This window comes from Amblyomma americanum, chromosome 6 (assembly GCF_052857255.1).
Source record: "Amblyomma americanum isolate KBUSLIRL-KWMA chromosome 6, ASM5285725v1, whole genome shotgun sequence".
Classification (NCBI taxonomy): domain Eukaryota; kingdom Metazoa; phylum Arthropoda; class Arachnida; order Ixodida; family Ixodidae; genus Amblyomma; species Amblyomma americanum.
Window position 1 is genome coordinate 201384091 of NC_135502.1, and position 18207 is coordinate 201402297.

At 46.0% G+C, this 18207-nt stretch overlaps 2 protein-coding genes across 3 annotated transcripts in view; one reads left to right on the top strand and one right to left on the bottom strand.

The window, feature by feature from the left end:
- The window catches only part of LOC144094354 (uncharacterized), a 93828-nt gene extending 85187 nt beyond the window's left edge, over nt 1–8641 (top strand). For both annotated transcript variants that reach the window (XM_077628334.1, XM_077628333.1), the window contains 3 exons: nt 4001–4160; nt 7107–7181; nt 7919–8641. In XM_077628334.1, the coding sequence (XP_077484460.1) occupies nt 4061–4160; nt 7107–7181; nt 7919–8514 (771 nt within the window). In that variant the 5' untranslated portion in view covers nt 4001–4060 and the 3' untranslated portion in view covers nt 8515–8641. The remainder of the gene's footprint in view (nt 1–4000; nt 4161–7106; nt 7182–7918) is intronic.
- Nucleotides 8642–11725: 3084 nt separating this feature from the next.
- LOC144095697 (uncharacterized) lies at nt 11726–17787 on the bottom strand. Its single transcript, XM_077629355.1, has 5 exons — nt 17754–17787; nt 17061–17216; nt 15177–15230; nt 12702–12784; nt 11726–12531 (listed from the first exon to the last, which is right to left on the bottom strand). The coding sequence occupies exons 1-5, from the start codon at nt 17785–17787 to the stop codon at nt 12235–12237; spliced, it is 624 nt and encodes a 207-aa protein (XP_077485481.1). The 3' UTR covers nt 11726–12234.
- Nucleotides 17788–18207: the final 420 nt, after the last annotated feature.

Here is an 18207-nt window from a genome sequence, read left to right on the forward strand (position 1 = left end):
GTCTGCAAGAATAAGAACCCGTGCTACATGTCTGGGAATTTTGAGAACCAAACCAATAGCCAAAAACTCTAAGAAGAATTTAGAAGTATAATCAGGGATACGAACGGAATAGCTCCAAGCCAGATCCTGCGAATATATCCCAATCGCCGCCTTCTCACAGCTGCCGGAGGCATCAGTGGAGAGAACAGTATGATGAGGAAAATTGTGTAGGTGTTCAAAAAGAAGACCATTTAGGATATTTGCGGGCATATGCTTCGCATGGAACGGGTAAATATGGGTGTAATAGAAGACGGGGTCAGCCTGCGTATCAGCAACTCGTTGCAAGGAGATCAGATCAACCTGAAGCGGAGCTTGCGTGAACCTAACTTGCGGGAGCTGATAGCCTGGCCAATGTTGCTGTTGTTAGCCTATCAAAAGATCGCACATACCCACACTGGTCGATCGGCGAAGAATCCGGTGGCTATTCATCTGTACTCAATTAACAAAAAAGAAAACCACGCAAGAACGCAACACTGGCGGATGTGCTGAATTTCAGGAACAAACCATGCAACAAGTAACAAAATATTCCTAAATCAGATTTTACATTGCATAATGAACCATTACTGTTCCAAAGCAATAAGACATAAGTGAAGCATTTCATTCCTTTCGTGACATAAATGAGTTATGAGGTTTGTTGAACAATTAAAAAAGCGATTTTTCATGGCAGCCAGCATGGGTCATTTCAAGTTATAGCTCAAGATTACAATCACATCTGATATAGATGACACGCATGCTAGGAAAGCAAGATAATTTTTTTCCTTTTTTTTATGAGAAATGCACAGGCAGTTTCAAGGCTTGCTTTACAATTTAATTTCTGGCGTATACACGAAGGCATGTCTATAAATTATTTGTGCGTTACACCAGAACCAACACTACTTAAGTTTGTAAATCATGTTCATTACCTAGGTGTCATTAAAAGCAAACATGCTAATGCTGCTAATGTTATAGACGAACAAACAGTGGTTTTATGAAGACGTTCAGTAATACGTGATACTGTTGTGTCCATCAGGTAATGAACTGTGTGGCAGTTTCAGTTTCTCTTCTCTTATTTTCAAATTCAATTCTCTTACTTTCAGTTTCTCTTCAGTTTCAGTTTCAGTCACATGCATGTTGCTTGACACCGCGTATACGTGACGCAGGAAAAGTAGAGGGGGGGGGGGGGGGGGGTCGGAGGAAACGGCGTCAGCATGACATCGCTCGCTCCGGTCTGTCGTTCGATCTTGCATCTAAAATACAACAACGTGCCGACGAGGTAAACCTTTACTATGAGTTTCACGGGATCTTACGCCCCCTCGTACATTCCTGAAAACCCCGGATCAGCCACCAATACCATGGAATCAGTGGAAGGCACTGTTTTCTACCTACTTAGAGGCGTCTGGCGCCTGAGTTTCCTGCATCCCGGCGCAAAGCTATAGACGCTTCTGCATTCGCGCGGCGTCGGAGGTCAGCGTCGTTCCGGAACGCCTCCCGCCATGAGCGCAATTTTAAAACAAAGGAGACCTCAATTAAATGAAGTTACGAAACGTGAAGATGCGTCGAAGGTGCCTCCGCCCGCCTTCTGTCGCGGAGACAAAAAGAGGGCTCCTTCCTAAAAACTGAGAGAGAGGGGAGAATAACAAAGAAAATGGGGAACGAAGGTGCGAAATCGCCCAAGTGTGCGTTATTGCAATGGGTTACTGCCCTATATGGAGCATCACGCTCTATTATCTGCAAAGCAGGAAAAAATAAACAAATAAAATATATAAAAAATATAAAAAGTTAAGGGGGGAATAGGCAATATGCTTTGCTCTCAGAACTGTTTTCTCTGGTCATGAGCAAGAAAGAATCGCAGGGGGAGGAGAAGGGCGGCATGTTGAAGCAAGCACGCAAATTGGCATGACCTCAGGCGATGCAGTCGGGGTGCTGTGAATTTCAGTAGGGCTAGGACTATGATCTCTGAAGTGTGGAGAGAGTCAGGGTTTTCATTTATACCGGCCTGCACAGTAATAAACTGATATATAAAGTATGACTCTCGTTGCTCACGCTCACGGGTATTTTGGAAGCCGCTCTGTAGCAGCGTAACTTTTAGTTTGTGAAACTCGTGACCTTCCTGGGAAAGATGTCGAAATCTAATTCGGAAGGAATTCTCTGGCCAATTTATTGCATCTGACAATCGCCACACTCGAGCATGCATACTACGTTATTACTGTCACAGTTCAAGTTTTCACGGATGGAGTGTTGTGCAACTTGACAGAGATTCTTCCTGCAAGGTAGGCAAACCACAGGCTTTTACTTATTGACAGTAGAGTGAACTACATAATTCTGCATGTTTTTTGGTAGTCTGTAGGTAACCCTTAGAACTGTTGGAAAAATTTTTGACAGTCGATCGTTTTGTTCGATTATGTTGAAATGTTTTTTTAGAGTTTTGTTGACATTAGGAAGGTTGTTTGCGAAGGTTAAGAAGAGATTAGAGCGGTGTTCATTTGCGGTTGCTGATGGGGGATCCCCAAACATTTCATTACGATCTGTTGCTTCCGCTTTCGTAACGGCATCATCAATAATGGAGGCCGGATAGCATTGGTCCCTCAGAACCTCCCGCATACGGCTAAAATTTTCTTCGAAGTCTTTTGGTCGTGAGCAGATCCGTTTTGAATCTGATGGCTTGGGAATATGGAATTGAAGTTTTGCAGTGGCGTGGGTGGCAGCTCTTCTAATGAAGGTACTGTTGCCTATCCGTGGGCTTTCTATAGACACTGGTGATTAAGGTACCCTTCTACATTCGAATTGAGACGTTCAAGAAATTAATTTGACTGGTGGAGTAAGGGTGTGTGAAACAGATGTTTGGATGTACGTTGTTAAATGCTGAAATAAACTGGATGAATTGGTCCTCTGTTTTCGTCCCTACCATGAATATGTTGTCTAGGAAGCGTTTGTAAAAAGCCGTTTTTGTTGGGTATGAGCGGATAAACTCCGATTCAATGCTATGCATATATATGTTGGCATAATTTGGCGCCATTTTCGTTCCCATAGTGGTGCCACTCGTTTGTAGGTAAAAGGAGCTGTAGAACTTTCGAAAGAGTTGAGTTTGAGGACCAGATCAGTAAGTGCAGCGATGGTACATTGGATAGGAGCATCAGCGTTTTTGTGTTTTCCATACAGGGCTGGGCAAGATACTTCAAAATAGTATCTTCGATACGATACTCGATACCTTTGAAAATTGTATCTCCGATACCGATACAAGATACAGTACGGAAATAGGTTTTTGATACAGATACTCGATACTGTATCGTCGATACTTCGATATATCACTAAAATATCAATTATAATACAGGTTATATTACGACTAACGAAGTTTACAAAACTGAAATCACACAGGGGGTTTACATGTGCCCGACAGAAGTTGGGTTAAGTGGGCTGTCGGGCAGAAAACCTGCTGTCGGGCTAATGTAAACGCTAGGGGGTTGAGCTAAGGGATCGTCGAGTCTAGCTGGGCCAGCCCGACTGCAGGGGTGGGTTGACTCGTCCCGACGTTGCCCGACCCGGTTCTAGGAAGCATGTATACGCTGCCGCATCGGCTAAGCGCCTCCCCTCCTTGTCTCGTCTCTTGCCTCCTCTCTTGTCTGGCTGGCCCTGCGCAGGAACTCGGAGATATTTTCTGGTCCCGTACTGCGGGAAAATGGCAGCAAGTACGAGTACCATGGCCAGTACGAGCGTGCGCGCGGCGTGGAGCGAAGAATCTATTAAAAGTTTCTTGGCGCTTATAGAAAGAAGCTAGAAGCATGAGCGAAGCACTCGACAGCAAGCGCCAGAGGAACCAAGATGTGTATAAAGAATTGGAGCGGGAGGTGCGCGCTATGGGCTATAATTTTACATGGGAACAGCTGCGCACTTGCTGGAAAAACATGAAAAAAAGGTTTACGCTTGTAAGTATTGAAAAAGTTGCCCTTGTGTACCTCTCAGGTAATTTATTCGTGGATTTTAGGAGCTGTTGGAACAGAACAAGAGCGGAGCGTCCCCATCAGCATGGAAGTGGTTCGGCCATATGAGCGATCTATTAAGCCATCGGCCACTCGTTCAAGCACGTATGTACGGTGTTGACTCCGCTGCAGAGGCCGACATCGACTTGGATAGCGTCCAATATGGTAAGTAGATCCAGTGCATGTCAGCACTCGTGTCATGCGGCCCCCAAAGTTCAGTTTGTTGTTAGCTGGTTCCGTAAACGAAGGTGACATACTTTTTGTGCTGTTGTCGTATCACCCCGAGCTGAGGAGAATGCTATCGGAAACTAAAAAAAACAAACAAACATGGGACAGGTCCGCTGACAGTGCCCTCCCGGAAACGGGTCGCTTTCGAGATCCACATACGAACAGACGTGGTCACTCTATTTTCTGAGTTTGTACGATTAAGTAATTAAAATAAGTTGTTGAAGTTTAGCCCGATGTGCTGAATGACCTGAAACAAAAGGCATTTTTCTATAACGAACTAACACATGCTTTTGTCGGGGCTACCGCGTTTAGTTACGTACAGCTTGCGCTAAATTGCCGGAGCCCTAGCCCCCCAAAAAAGCAATACTTGCTGAAAATGTATATCGCTGTGTGTAACATGGAAAACCAACCCTCACAGGCTAGTGCTAGCATATGAGAATGCTCATTACATCACTGCGCACATTACGTAATAAGAGCACTAAATAAAGACAGGGGGCGTTTGTATACAGCTACTGCAAACCTGTTTGCAAAAATTTTGTAAACCTTTGTGCGTACGTGAAGGGAATCATTTGCAAAAAAAAATTGTTCATATATTTTATTTCACTGTGCTGCTGCTGCGCAGAAATCAGACAACCACAGAGTTTATTAACTAATCCGTCCAAAATTAGGGAAGAGTGTTACCATCTCTATAGTTAATATGCATTTTTATGTGCCCTGGAAGAGAATAAAAAAATATATTGAGTTAATTTCAGTGGGGCTTGCGACTGACATTACCGGCGGATGATTTATACCTGTGTTACACGGGCGTTTTCAACGACAGTTCAGTTAACCGCCAGTGAAGGTTTCAACTGCCATTGAACTCAACTTGAATCGCCAGCTGTTACACGAGCACTTCGCGTTCAGTTCAGTTAGCACTCTAACCACATGTCCTCGCGTCTAGAGCGAAGTGTAAATAAGAAAAAACAGTGTGTGCTTTTTTGTTGTTGTAAATGATCGTAGTGTATATATTCTTTACTACAGTGACAATTATTTTTGTGTATTTTTGCTTTGCGGTAGAAATTTGTGGGTTCGAAGCACACTGAGCCAAGACAATCCAGTAAGTTTTTCGGTCCGTATGTCGGCATCTTGTCAGTTGGCCGTTCAACTGGGATCCCCGATCTCAGTCAACTCAACTGCCGTTGAGATTTCAACGGCAGTTAGCACTGCTGTGTAACACCGCTAACTGCCGTTCAGTTCAACTGAGAATCAACTGAACTGCCGTTTGAAAACGCCCATGTAACAGGGGTATTAGAAAACTGTGATGCATACACTAGTAAACCAGCCTCTCAACAATAAAGCTAGACGGTGTGAGGGGTGGGGTGGGGAGCTAAGGAAGGGTGACTGGTGACAGGCAGCTACACGGGGGCGCCGGATTTTCGGACAACGCCGGCAGCCGTTGTGGAGACAGGCGCCATGGCCGGTGGTCAGCAGTTCGTCAGAAGGCCAGGGTGATTACTTTCACCGTCCCTTCAAGAAGTCACCGGTAGCAGAGGGGCGCAACAGATACCTTTCCCCCCTCCCCAGAGGGGATATTCTGGCTCACCGCTACGTGCTAAGCGTGGGGACCAGAAGAGTGGTCACAATTGAATGTGTTCTGGGAACGCACCCGATTGACCCGTGCAGAAAGAGGCCCCAAGGTCCGTCTAGCTTTTTTTTTTTTACCTTGAGAGAGGGTTTTGCAAGCACTGCCAAAATTTTAGGCCGGGACGCGTGATTTCGAGAGCCAAACGTTTTTGTGGAGATCGTTCTGTGCATGGCATTTTGCAAATAATTTGATGACTTTTTTGGATTTTGTTTTGGGGAAGTTATTAATACTGTTAAAATTGAAGGCGGTAGCGCGCAGAAAGAAGCCAATCGTGTCGAGGCTTGCTGCTGTTGCACACTTCCTGAATGCGAGATGGACGCCTGAGAGTTTAACACCAAACCCGGGAGCCCAATCCGTCGTTCTAGGCCAGATTTAGATGCTCTGCATCTTCGGCTATGCCTAGGAGGGGAGATTTTTTTGTTATCCAGATCCGTCTTATCTGCCACTGTTTAATATGTTGTGCATTTTCTATATATAACCAACTGTATATAACCAACTTATTTTTCTCGTTACCTCCCTTGTTGGAAGCTGTCATTACACTATCACCGACGGGGCACCTTAGGTGCAAAGATCCTTCAAGTCAGCAAACCGTCTGGCGGCGCGCCTCTGGTGCAAAGTGAATAACCTTCGAAACTTTACTACAGCAGTACACAAATGGTTGCGAGGTGCTGGAAGTGGTAAAGTAGATGTCTGCTTAGGGCAAGTGATGACAGCGAATCCGAATCATGAGAGCGAAATAAATAGAAGATAAGAATGGGGTGGACTGCATTTGACAGGTTCGCTCAGATCGTGAACCGCAGCGTATCAATATCTCTCAATAAAAAAGTGTACAACAGTTGTATCTTACTGGTACTCACCTACGGGGCAGAAACGTGGAGGCTTACGAAAAGGGTTCAGCTTAAGTTAAGGACAGCACAGAGAGTCATGGAAAGAAAAATGATAGGTGTAACATTAAGCATGCCAGGGAACAAACGCGGGTTAATGACATCCTAGTCGAAATCAAGAGAAAGGCAGGGTATGTAATGCGAAGGCAAGATAACCGCTGGTCCTTAGCGGTAATGGAGTGGATAACGAGTGAAGGCAAGCGCAGCAGGGGATGGCAGAAGGTAGGTGGGCGGATGAGATTAAGAACTTCGCAGAGACAACGTGATCGCGCAAGCACATCACTACATTAACTGTAGAAATGTGAATCAGGGACCCTTTCCCTGCCATGGGCGTAGTCAGGCTGATGATGATGAAATGGCATGGTCTTGTTTCAGGTTCCTGTAACAATGACACACCCGGCTCACAGACAAATGAAGAGGACATTGGAAGCTTTGCAGATCTAAATGCATGTAAGTTTATTGAAATTCACTTTGCGAGTGTCGATGATAAGAAAAAAAAAACTCGAGCTTCATAGAGAAACTTTTACTGAAGCTCCTCTTTAGATCTGCGTGCATGGTATCGGGAATGCGAAGTTACAGAATTTTTTTTTGCGCAAGGAGATGGAACGTTAAAGGCACCCGTGTGCCGTGTGATGTCAGTGCACGTTAAACATCCCAAGTAAGTCGAAATTATACCGGAGACCTCCACTACGGCACCTCTTTCTTCTTTCACTCCCTCCTTTATCCCTTACCTTGCAGCGCGGTTCGGGTGACCACCGAGATATGCCAGACAATTATTGTGCCATTTCCTTTCCTGGAAAACCAATTTTCCAATAGTTATAATATGGATTACAAGTGACGACTAATGCAAGCCAGTTGCGATCCACTGTTTCAGCATAGTTTAACCATAATGGAGGCCCAAAGGAGAGTTTTGTTTGTTTTCCATAGAGCCTACTTTACCACTATAGAGCACAATTCGTGTATCACAAAGCATACTGTGCGAAACCCAACAGTGGCTTTGGCAAAAATGCGCATTCTTGTTCAGTGCAGGCATATGCATATAAGTTTTATTGTGATAAAGGAGTTACAGAACACGAATTGTTTTGCTTCGAAACTTTTCGCGAGAACATTAAAGGAAAAGAGCTGCACTTTCAGAACAGTCGTTGTTACCCCGTGGTGTCATACAATAGGATGTTCTGCCTTTTCAGCTGGGACCTCGTTCACGTCAGCACCACCAGCCAAACGCCGTCGAACAAAAGAAAGTCATTTTGAAGATCTGCTCACAACAATGAAAAAAAACATGACTTCGCGGGAGCAGCGAGAGGAACTTCAATTCCAGAGAGAACAGGACTTTCTGAAACAGGAACAAGAGACAATGAAGGGGTTCCTGGAAGGAATTAGTAATTCTTTTTTGCAAGGAACTCAAGCTCTCATGACACAGTTTTTTTCTCACCAACAAGCCTTACTTAGCGCCATGCAGCCACAGACACCAATGGTTTCATTAACACTGTCACATGGGCACACTGCTACACATTATCCACGTACGCCCCCACCCTACCAGCAACAACACTACATGCCCAGAGCTCAGCAGCAGGAACACCGCATGCCAAAATACCAAGAACAAATGCACAAGCGGGCAACACAGGTGGGCAACATAGCTGAGCAGCCCAACTTGGCACAGGGCAACAGAACAGAACTCCCGAAGAGCACTGCACCACAGCAACGTCACACTGCTCGTTCAAATGTGCACGAAACACAGTGGCCAGACACGATGCGTGCGTCAACACCGCAGGAAAGACAGTGAAACCAAAAAACAAAATTTCTTGTTGAAATCACAATTCTCCTTCTCAGTGTAATAATCAGAGATGTATATCCGTTTTTGTTACATTTAATAAAGTTCTGATTCTGGAGTTGGCATTTGAATGTGCCTCATGTTTCATCGAAATGAGCTTGTGCGCAGTGGAAAATTTTTCGCCAAATAGTCCTTCAGGCACTCTCTCAGTTCACACTGCAGTTCTGTGCATGGTCCGCTTGTAGGCTGCTGCAAGTCAATGTTCGCATCTGAGACCACACGGGACCACTGTTCGCTGTACTCCGACCGCATTTCACAGAAGTTATGGAGGACACATGCTGTGAGAGCAACTGTGGGCACGAACTTGTAGTATATATCTGTGCGCTTGAGCAAGGTGCGCCAGCGTCCTTTCAGCCTTCCAAACGCTTGTTCAACACAGTTTCGTGCACTGCTGTGGTAGGCGTTGAATGACTCTTGCTCACTTGTGTGTTTGCCCGTGTAGGTCTTAAGAACCCATGGCAAGTGCGGATACGCTGGATCTGCCAATAACATGAAGCGAATTGTCTTTCCTTCAAATACCCGGTCGCCCTTGGGCAGGAGGTATTCACTCCTCCTATAAATCTCCGTCATTTTGAGTGCCGTCGAATCATGGGCAGAACCGGGAGCTCGGCATGATGCGTTAAGGAACCTGCATATGCAAACGCATGCACGTATTAACGACGGAGTCAAACACTTCCCAGGTAAGGACTCTTTATAAGCGCAAAATGTTGAGCTAATTGGCGTGCGATTATTTTAAGGAAAACTGCGCAAAGGGATAGGACGTAGGAGGGAAAACAGGCCAGCACTTGACCGCGTTTTCTTGTCCTGTCTGTTTTGCGCAATTTTCCTTAAAACTGTTAGAACTCTATTAACAATTTGAATTTCGCTGTTCTTTTGTGTGAAGGGGAGAAGGCAGCTGCATTTCTACATAGCCCAGTAATAGAGGAAGGCTAGAACAATGATCCGATTCGATTCGGAAACCTAGACTTTTTTTATGAAATGCAAAAGTGCTTGTGCATATTTCACGCAATAATAATAGGCAGCATACTTCATGCATTAGATGTATTCTAAGCTTATTTATCCTTTCATGCCACACACCTTTTTCGGAAAACGTACAAAAGTTAGAAAGAAAATGTACTGCAGACAGAAGAAATATGCCCCTTTCACGTAAAAGATTGTGTACAGGAATTTGTAGTAGTCATGAACAGTTACACAACCCCGCTGTTCAGAACTATTACTGATATTTTTGCCTTTTAATCATACGCTCCTGAACACATGTTTAATACGACAAAATAATTAAGCTGAAAGACATAAGTGCACTTACAGTCCACGGTCGTCCACCACTGCTTGCATGTTGTACGAGGCCCACTGCTTGCGGTTAATGAAATCACGGTAACCACCCTTCGGCGCAGTAATAGGAATGTGGGTACCATCAATAGTTCCAAACAATTGTGGCATGTGGCATTTCTCTTCGAATCGTTTGGCTATTTCCGTTGCTTCTTGCGGTGACGGCAGCTTTACATACTTCTGTGTGAGGTGTGTTGACGCATTGAGGCAGAAGGATTAAACAAACTTTTTCACGGTGCTTTTGTGAACGCCAAATTGGTTTCCAACCAGCCGGTACTCGCAGCAGCTTGCGAGCTTGTAGAGGGCTATTGCAACCCTTTTGTCGACTGGAATTGGAGTCCTCACAAAGCACTCCTCAGGTGACATGTACGGCCGCATCATTGCGACGAGCTCACAAAAGCTCCACCGCGACATCCTGAAGTTCTCTCGCCAGTCCTTGTCGTCAAAGTTTTCGCATACAATCCGGTCCCACCAGTCTGTGGACCTGTTTTTGGTCCACAACCTTCGCTTTTTCTCGTGCGGTGCCATGCAGTCAAGCCCTGCGAGATGTTCAGTGAAAATGCTGATCTGCCACATACGTATCCGGACATATAATGGGGAAGAAAAGAATGAAGAGAGCAGACATTTTTCCCCACTAATAATGCGAGAGATTGCAGTTTCTCCAGTGGCATCTTCATCAGGATACGGAACTGACGAGACTATTAACGCACAACATATTAATTTGTGTTGCAGTTCACTCTTTAGCAGTGTTCCCTGTCGTTTTCCAGCGCGGCACATGACACCGTATCCTAACCCTTAATTTTTATCAGGCATTTATGCTACGTAGGGACAAGAATATGCAATACTAACCAAACATGACGGCGACTTCGTGATCTGACCAGTCGGCGCTCAATCTTGAACGAGACCATTCTGGCGTGAGTCTTCGGAAGCGGCGGAAGCGAACGTTTTGACAGTACATCGCCACAGCAAGCACCATGTTGTGCACATTCATCCATGACACTAAAATCGCCATGAAATAGAGCTGATTCAAACATAGCATGAAGCTCAACACAGCAGCGGAGACACCCATTGGAAATCAAAGCGAGCCGCTGCCGGCCTCGAGGAGAGCGCGCACGTGAACGGCGAACCAACCGACTGGAAAGACGGGAAAGGAAACATTTGGCGTTCCTCCTCCCCTTGCATCATGCGTGGTTTGCTTCCTCGACGCTAGGGGTAGCGGCGATCTCCGCCCGACAGAAAACCGGCACTTGTAAACGTGGTGGGGTCGGGCTGGCCAGCCCGACATCTGGCGCGCCCCGACTCGACCCGCAACGTCGGGCTCATGTATACGAGGCTACTGTCTAATAATGCCGGTAATACACTGTAAACCAACTTACACACTTAAGGGTGTATTATTGTGTCTATAACTAACACCCTTACACCCTTTCAAAAGGGCAGTTTTAGGTGGCAAAGCCTCCTTATAAAGGGCATTTTTTTCAGAATTTCACCCTTTTTGAGCAAAAAATGAAATGGGTGTTTCGTGTGACTTACACCCTCTCATAATGGGTGTAAGAAACATTTTCTACCTTTGCACCCTTTTTGAATTTTTCCCTTTTAAGCAGTCCCATCCATTCTGCAAACTTTTCATTGTGTATCGTGTGGCCATGCGATGCTCACTGACATTTTGTTCCATTGGACAAGGCAGTGACGTTTCCCAAACATGAAGTATGTGCTCCTGACAATAGCTCTGCTTTACATTGTTTTAATGTTCAGAATATGTAATGAATATTCAAAAAGAAGGACACATACATGAAATTGCACTCTTTGGCAACTATTTATTTGCGTGAATGGGTTAAAACACTAGAGACACCAAATTTCTGCTTGCATGTTTTCTTTGAAATGATACACCTTTGAAGCTACTTATTACCGCTTATATTGCACTTAAATGTCAACTATACATCACAGCCATTGTTCGGTTCATGAAACAGAAACCGAAGCAGCATAAGAGAAGAAAAACTGGCAGTGGCTTAGCTCGGCTATGCCAGGATATACGCAGCGAAAGCTAAGGCATAGCTTGGTTAGCCTTGGTTAATCTTGATTGCAAGTCCAGGTTAGCCTGGTTGTCTGGCTAGCTGTTGTCACGTGGTTGGTCACGTGACCAGTCACGTGGTGCGATGCGGCGCCACTTTGTGAACGCGAGCACGGCGAAACTGCGAGTTCGTTGGCAATGTAGCTTTCAAAATTCAGTTATAAACTATTTAGCGGTCATAAGCGAATATAATGCCGTGATCCATGTATACTGATGTCTAATGCATCATTTCAATGAAAACATGCACCATTAAGGGCACTTAACACATTTCTTTCAGCTCAGCTTGACTGAATAAATGAACTTTGGTGCGTGGTTATAAGCCGACGAGCAATGCACTTTGCCTTGGTGACATTGACATTTAGGAAAAGGTGCTCAAAAATACAACACAAATTGATGGCATCTCGATTGTAGCTAACATCAAACAGCCAATATGCAGCCATTAATGCTGCTACTCCGGAGGTAGCATCCTGCACTCGAAGAATTTTTATCTTTTCTCCGAACAAGAAAAGTTCTGCAGCATCTTCAGTGCTGTCCCCGGTGAACGCAATGCATGGGGTGCATGGCTTCTCCATGTCCTAAGTAGAAACAAAAGATAAAAGTGAAGATGGCACTCTTTCTACTAGTGACAACATTGCGGCGATACACTGGTTTTCAAATTTATGTCAGTGATAATACTGCCGCAATACCACAAAGCATTGTTCCAGTTAGCAAACACTGTGTGCAGCATAACATCAGCACAACTTACCAGGGGCACAAACGTCACATTCATTGCGGCCGGCTGGTTCAGCAGTTTTGACAGTAGGCATATCAAGCGCACAGCTTGAATATCTGTAACATAAAGACACAAGATTATATAAATTACAACGGTATATAAGGTTGTCACATTCGCGAGCTGAATTACATAAAAAGCAGCATTCCTTGTTTAGAGAGAGCCAGGCGCGCTCAAAGTTGATAGACTTTCCGGCCATTCTGCGAAAGGTGAGAGGTTTTGATTGCACTGTCTGTCAAAAATCAAAGCTGGGCCAACATCTACGAAAGATGTCCTTCAGCCACAGCTGAGGGAAGAAAAGCGCTTTTTCCACATAGCATTGGCAGCGGTGTAGTATGTAGGTCAGAATACAGCTAGGATGTGCTAACCATCAGGCTGGTTAACTAATGAATAGCTAACTTTTTAACTATTACATTTAGGCTCTGCAATTACTCAAAGGATGTAGCCCACACTAAGAATATTCATATCAGTTTTTAGAATTTCAAAAACACAATAACCCTCGGTGCTGTGGGTCTACAAATTTTGGCTACATCGTGCCAAAATATACATGCCCTTTCGAGGAGCTTGCGTGCAAAGCAACCTCTCCGGTGCACGTAACTCATCAAAATAGGCAAAACTTTGTTGGGCCAAAAGCGCCAAGTGTAACCGCGTTTTCGAAATTCTAACAACTGATACGGATATTATGCTTACAGTAGGCTACACGCCTCTCAGTAATTAAGGACCCTAAAGGTAAGAGGTAAAAGTTAACTATGCAATAGTGTTAACCACCCTGCTAGTTAGCACACTGTATTCTGACATACATACTGCACCGCTTATAATAATATGCCAAAAAAAAAGCGCTCTTCTAACTCAAAAAGCCCATATTTAAAAATTGCATAGTCTCAGATGAAACACCCTGTTTACAAGGTATGAATAGCACTACGCTCAGATGCACTTTCATCAGTCATGTGTTAGTAAGTGCTTCCCCACATCAGTTGGTGAATGTTGATAATTTCATGAAACTGAAGGAGAGACCCTTCTATTCGGTGTTACACATATATGCACTGGAACTGAATGGGTCCTTCTCTCTCTGGAAGCTTTATTTGTTGGTATCAAGAAACCACTTGTGAGCCAGCTTAAGTGGCTTAAACTTCTGTAAGTTATACTCTATCTCAGTTGTTCCTTGCATCATTGCCAAAGCTGCAATGTTGATGTTTATTGCCAAAAATTAGTTACATAGTAAAAAACCTGTCCACACAAGCATGAGTGCACAGGCAACGTTCCGGAGCTGCAGAATGTAGTGCCAGTACAGAATTGGCATATGGATGTATGGATAGTGTGCTCTAAAATGCACATGTGCCAATTGCGATTTCATATCGAGCCTTCACGTACACTAGGGTTACGTACGCAATTTCCAGAGAGAAACGCCGTTTCCACAATGGCAGTCCTCTTCGAAGCAGAACCCCTCAACTTGAACTGAATTCGTCATTTTTACTGCTATTTTCAGCACATTAATGGCCGTAAATCAGCCACTGGCTTTCGCTTCGCCTCAACTCGCTTGTAACAGTAACATATGAGCGATAAACTGGCTTTATTCTTTTACTTAGAGTGACAATTCTGCCTCTTCTAATCCTAAGGGGAGTATCGATTTGCTGATAAAAATGGATCCCGTTGTATACCACTGGGTTGAACTTATCGTTGCACCTTTCTTTGCATACCACGGAACTAAAACTACGAATGTGACAAATGGCGTAGCATTCCTAAAAATGCTTGCATTTAGCGTAAGCATGCATACACTTATGGCACGTACTAAACGTCGGTTTAGGCTATTTTCTAGCCATATTTACGTTGCGAGCAGACAAGTCGCAGAGGAACATGTTTAACGTACTCTGCTGACTGGCTGACGAGGTCGCTACCTTCGATAGCCCTACAAAGTACTTATGATATGCAGTATACACCACAAAATACTGCACATAAGGCAGGTTTTAAATTAATGCCCCTATAGTGTTCAAGTCAGTGCTTCAGCTACTCCAGTGTTCTGAATGAAATGGCTGTAAAGCACAAGAAAAAAATCCCCAAAGCAAAAGGGCCCTTAAAATTATATGATGATGATTATGCTATGTTTTTATCGCGTAAGGGCAACTAAGGCCAAAGAGCGCCAAACACGAGGTTTTTGGTCGACTCGGGCTAAAATGTTACAGATATCATTAAAACCAGGTGCCTTAAAACTATATGCCACAAACTCACTGTGTACATGTCAGAGGGAAAGCTCTATTTTAACCAAGTCAACGCCTAAAACAACCATGAGCAATGCCTCTTCTTGCACTCATCATAGCCATAAAACACCTTTCCTTCCCGCTTACTTAGCCACCTATCCAGTCATCACACTCCGTCCACATTTGCTGTATGCCTTTAAACAAAGGAAAGTGTGGAACATAACCTTGCCATTCCGTCAATATTGATCCTACTCACGCTTCCTGCGTCTGATGCTGATGCCCACACCATCAACCCCCCGCAGGGGGGCGCCTGCAGCTTGCAGGCGTCGCGACGGTGATTGGCGACGCCGCGGGTTCCCGAGCATCCGCAGGGACATCCCCGCAAGGGGATGATGGTGAACTGTGCATCACCACGGACCCGCGCCTCGCCGTGCGTGGCATCGCCGTGTCCGGGGAAAAGGGGATCCTGGTGGTTGAGCCGATGCCGAGCGTTTGGACCCTTAAGGCCCCTTGGCGGAGGCAACACACCACTTTGGCCCCAGCTTCCTGCAGACGGCACCTCCGGCCTGACCCGACCGGGGGGAATCGGCAGTCGCCTTTTCCTATCCTCCTCTCCATCTTTCACTTTCCTATCTCTGTCTCACAACTCTTCTATATCCTACTCACTTCTTGGTTTTTCCTGTTTTCCTGGCGGCGAGGGTTCATCATCATCATTTCATCATTTATTTTTTCCCTTAAGGACCCCTAGGTGGGGCATTACATAAGGGGGGAGCAAAAATACGAAATCACAAACAATAGGAACATTTGAAATATAACAGTGAAGAAGGCAAAACAATTGTTAAAAGAGCATTGAAAAATGAAAAAGGGAACAACCACAGGTACACTGTGGCCATCACGCTATATATACAGGAAGAAAACGGGAAAACTGATTAGCAGACAAGGGTTCAAAAATGTAACATGTGCAGAGGTGGTACTGAAAATTGTCGGGCATTACACTGTAAGTGCGCTAACGAAAAGGATGAGTTAAAAGCAGGGTTTTGAATTTATTTGCATCGCGCTCAGATACAACGGCATCAGGCAGCTCATTCCACAGTTCAATGGCGGATGGCAGGAAGGATTTTTGAAAGGCATTGGTGGAACCATGTAAGCGCTGTAGGCTCAGGCTGTTAAAAAGACGACGAGATGTTCTATTGGGAGGGAGTAGAAATGTGCAGTGCAATTGAGGAAAACTGTAGTATAACTTGTGGAAAAGGCAGAGTTGGGAAATTTTACGGCGAAAAGACAGTGGCGGTATGTCAAGCGATGATTTTATGCCAGAAACACTGGTTCTGCGATCGTAACATGAAGTAATAAATCGGGCTGAACGACTTTGTACTGATTCTAATGCTTCAATTAGGTATGACTGGTGCGGGTTCCAAATGGGTGAGGCATATTCTAGTTTAGTACGAATGAATGTTTCATAAGCGAGTTTGCGGATGAATGGAGGGGACACGGCTAGGTACCTTCTCAGTCTGTTGAGCGATTTTGAACTTTCAGCTACTATGTTTAAGATATGCTCGGACCATGAAAGTTTGCGTGTGAAGAGTCACACGCTTACCTAGCAAGGCAACAGTTACAACAAGGTCCGAGTCGATGCTGATTGCTTTCCTTACTATTATATGGCTAGGAGGAGCACCCATATAGCTATACCTGCCATCAGGTTCAACAGCATCGGGCAGTACCACTGCGGCTCGAGAAATTTGCACCTCACAGAACACAATCGCCCGCACCCCATCGATGTCAGTTTTATGGCATGCACACGCATCAGTTGGCAAAGTTATGCACCCAGGATTGTGAAAAATTTCATCGAAAGGCCCTTTCCTGAGTTCAGCATCCGGACTGGTCGAACTTGAGCTGCTTTCAGGCGCACTTCCATTGTCCACACTGGATGATTGCAGGGATTCGCTTGAAGTTCCGCCGTCGTTGGGTGCCTGTGTGCCCAATGGGCCGTCGTCTGCAGCACGATGCCGCTTGGGAGCGGCGGGGTTCTGACGATCCATAGGCTCTTTTCTTCGTTTTGTCTTCTTCGACAAGTAATCCGGGCATCCGGGAAAAATCCTCGGAATGGCGTCACCAGCCAAAGTAGCTATTCGTGGCGCACTTGCTAACACTTGACCGTTGAAATGAGCCTCCCATGTTTTAGTGACGAAGCTCGGTTCAAAGTGCTTCTCGCACACGTGGTCAGTCGGCTGCAGCAAGCGGTCCTTGCGCGGTATGGCGTGTCGCCAAGCTTTAAGGCGGTCCTCATCCTTTGGAGCTGCAAACAGGGACACCTTCTCAGAGCACGTCTTGTAACCGGAGTTACATTGAGGAACGAAGCACTTTCTCCCCATGTCGTCACTTTTTCATCACTGGGCGCAATGGTCGGTGAGAATAAACGCTTCTCCGAGCAATGATTCTCGTGAAGAGCGCGTGAGCGACGGCGAATGTCAAGCACAGCACAAGAGCTAGCTAGCACGTGGAGTGAGCACCACGCACGGAGATAGCGCTAGAATAGTGCGGCGATGGGACACGGTAGACCCGACCGGCCCGACCACGTGGGCCCGACACACAGTGGCGCCCTCTCACGGCATTCTCGGAAGTTCGTCCGAATGTTCTCCGCGGCGGTTGCACGGCGGAGGTGCGCCGTCGTATCACACACCGTGGTCTAGGGGGACCTGCAGAGGAGGACGCGTAGGAAGCGGGAGGAGGGCCAGATGGCTGGTAGGTGGGCCCAGCGACTCCAAGTATGCACCGGATCGCATGCCCATCCTGGAGTGGGCGCGTCCCAAGAGTCGTGCACAAAGGGCCTCACCGTCAGGAACATGGTGGAGCCGGTCCGTGTGCATGAGGCCTCTCTGCAAGAAAAGAAGGTTCAGTGGGAGCACCCCTGCTTCGGCTAGGGTGGCCGGGATCTGGGAGCTCCGTGGGACTCCCAAGCGACAGCGGAGCCATTTCCGCCGAGTAATCTCAAGGCGGTTGAGCCGGGGGGGTCTTGAGAGTCACAAGGAGGAGGGCGTAGAGGACTGCCGAAGTCCCGGCAGCCTCGAACAGCCGGATAGCCCACGTAGCAGAGCAGCCATTCCCACGTGCCAGGAACCTCGCAGGAGGGCGTCTGCAGCTTGTAGGCGTTGGTGACAGGCGACACCACGGGTTCCCGAGCATCCGCAGGGACATCCCCGGATGATGGTGAACAGTGCATCACCACGGACCCGAGCACCCGCGCCTAGCCGTGCGTGGCATCGCCGTGTCCGGGGAAAAGGAGATCC

Bases quoted from the DNA above. Each gene is read 5' to 3' on its own strand.
- LOC144095697 (XM_077629355.1), bottom strand. From the start codon at position 17,787: ATGCACACGGACCGGCTCCACCATGTTCCTGACG. The intron at 15,231-17,060 runs GTGCGCCACGAA...TGCAAGCTGCAG, and splicing joins CAACGGTCAAGTGTTAGCAA to GCGCCCCCCTGCGGGGGGTT. The intron at 12,532-12,701 runs GTAAGTTGTGCT...GTTTCTACTTAG, and splicing joins ATGTGACGTTTGTGCCCCTG to GACATGGAGAAGCCATGCAC.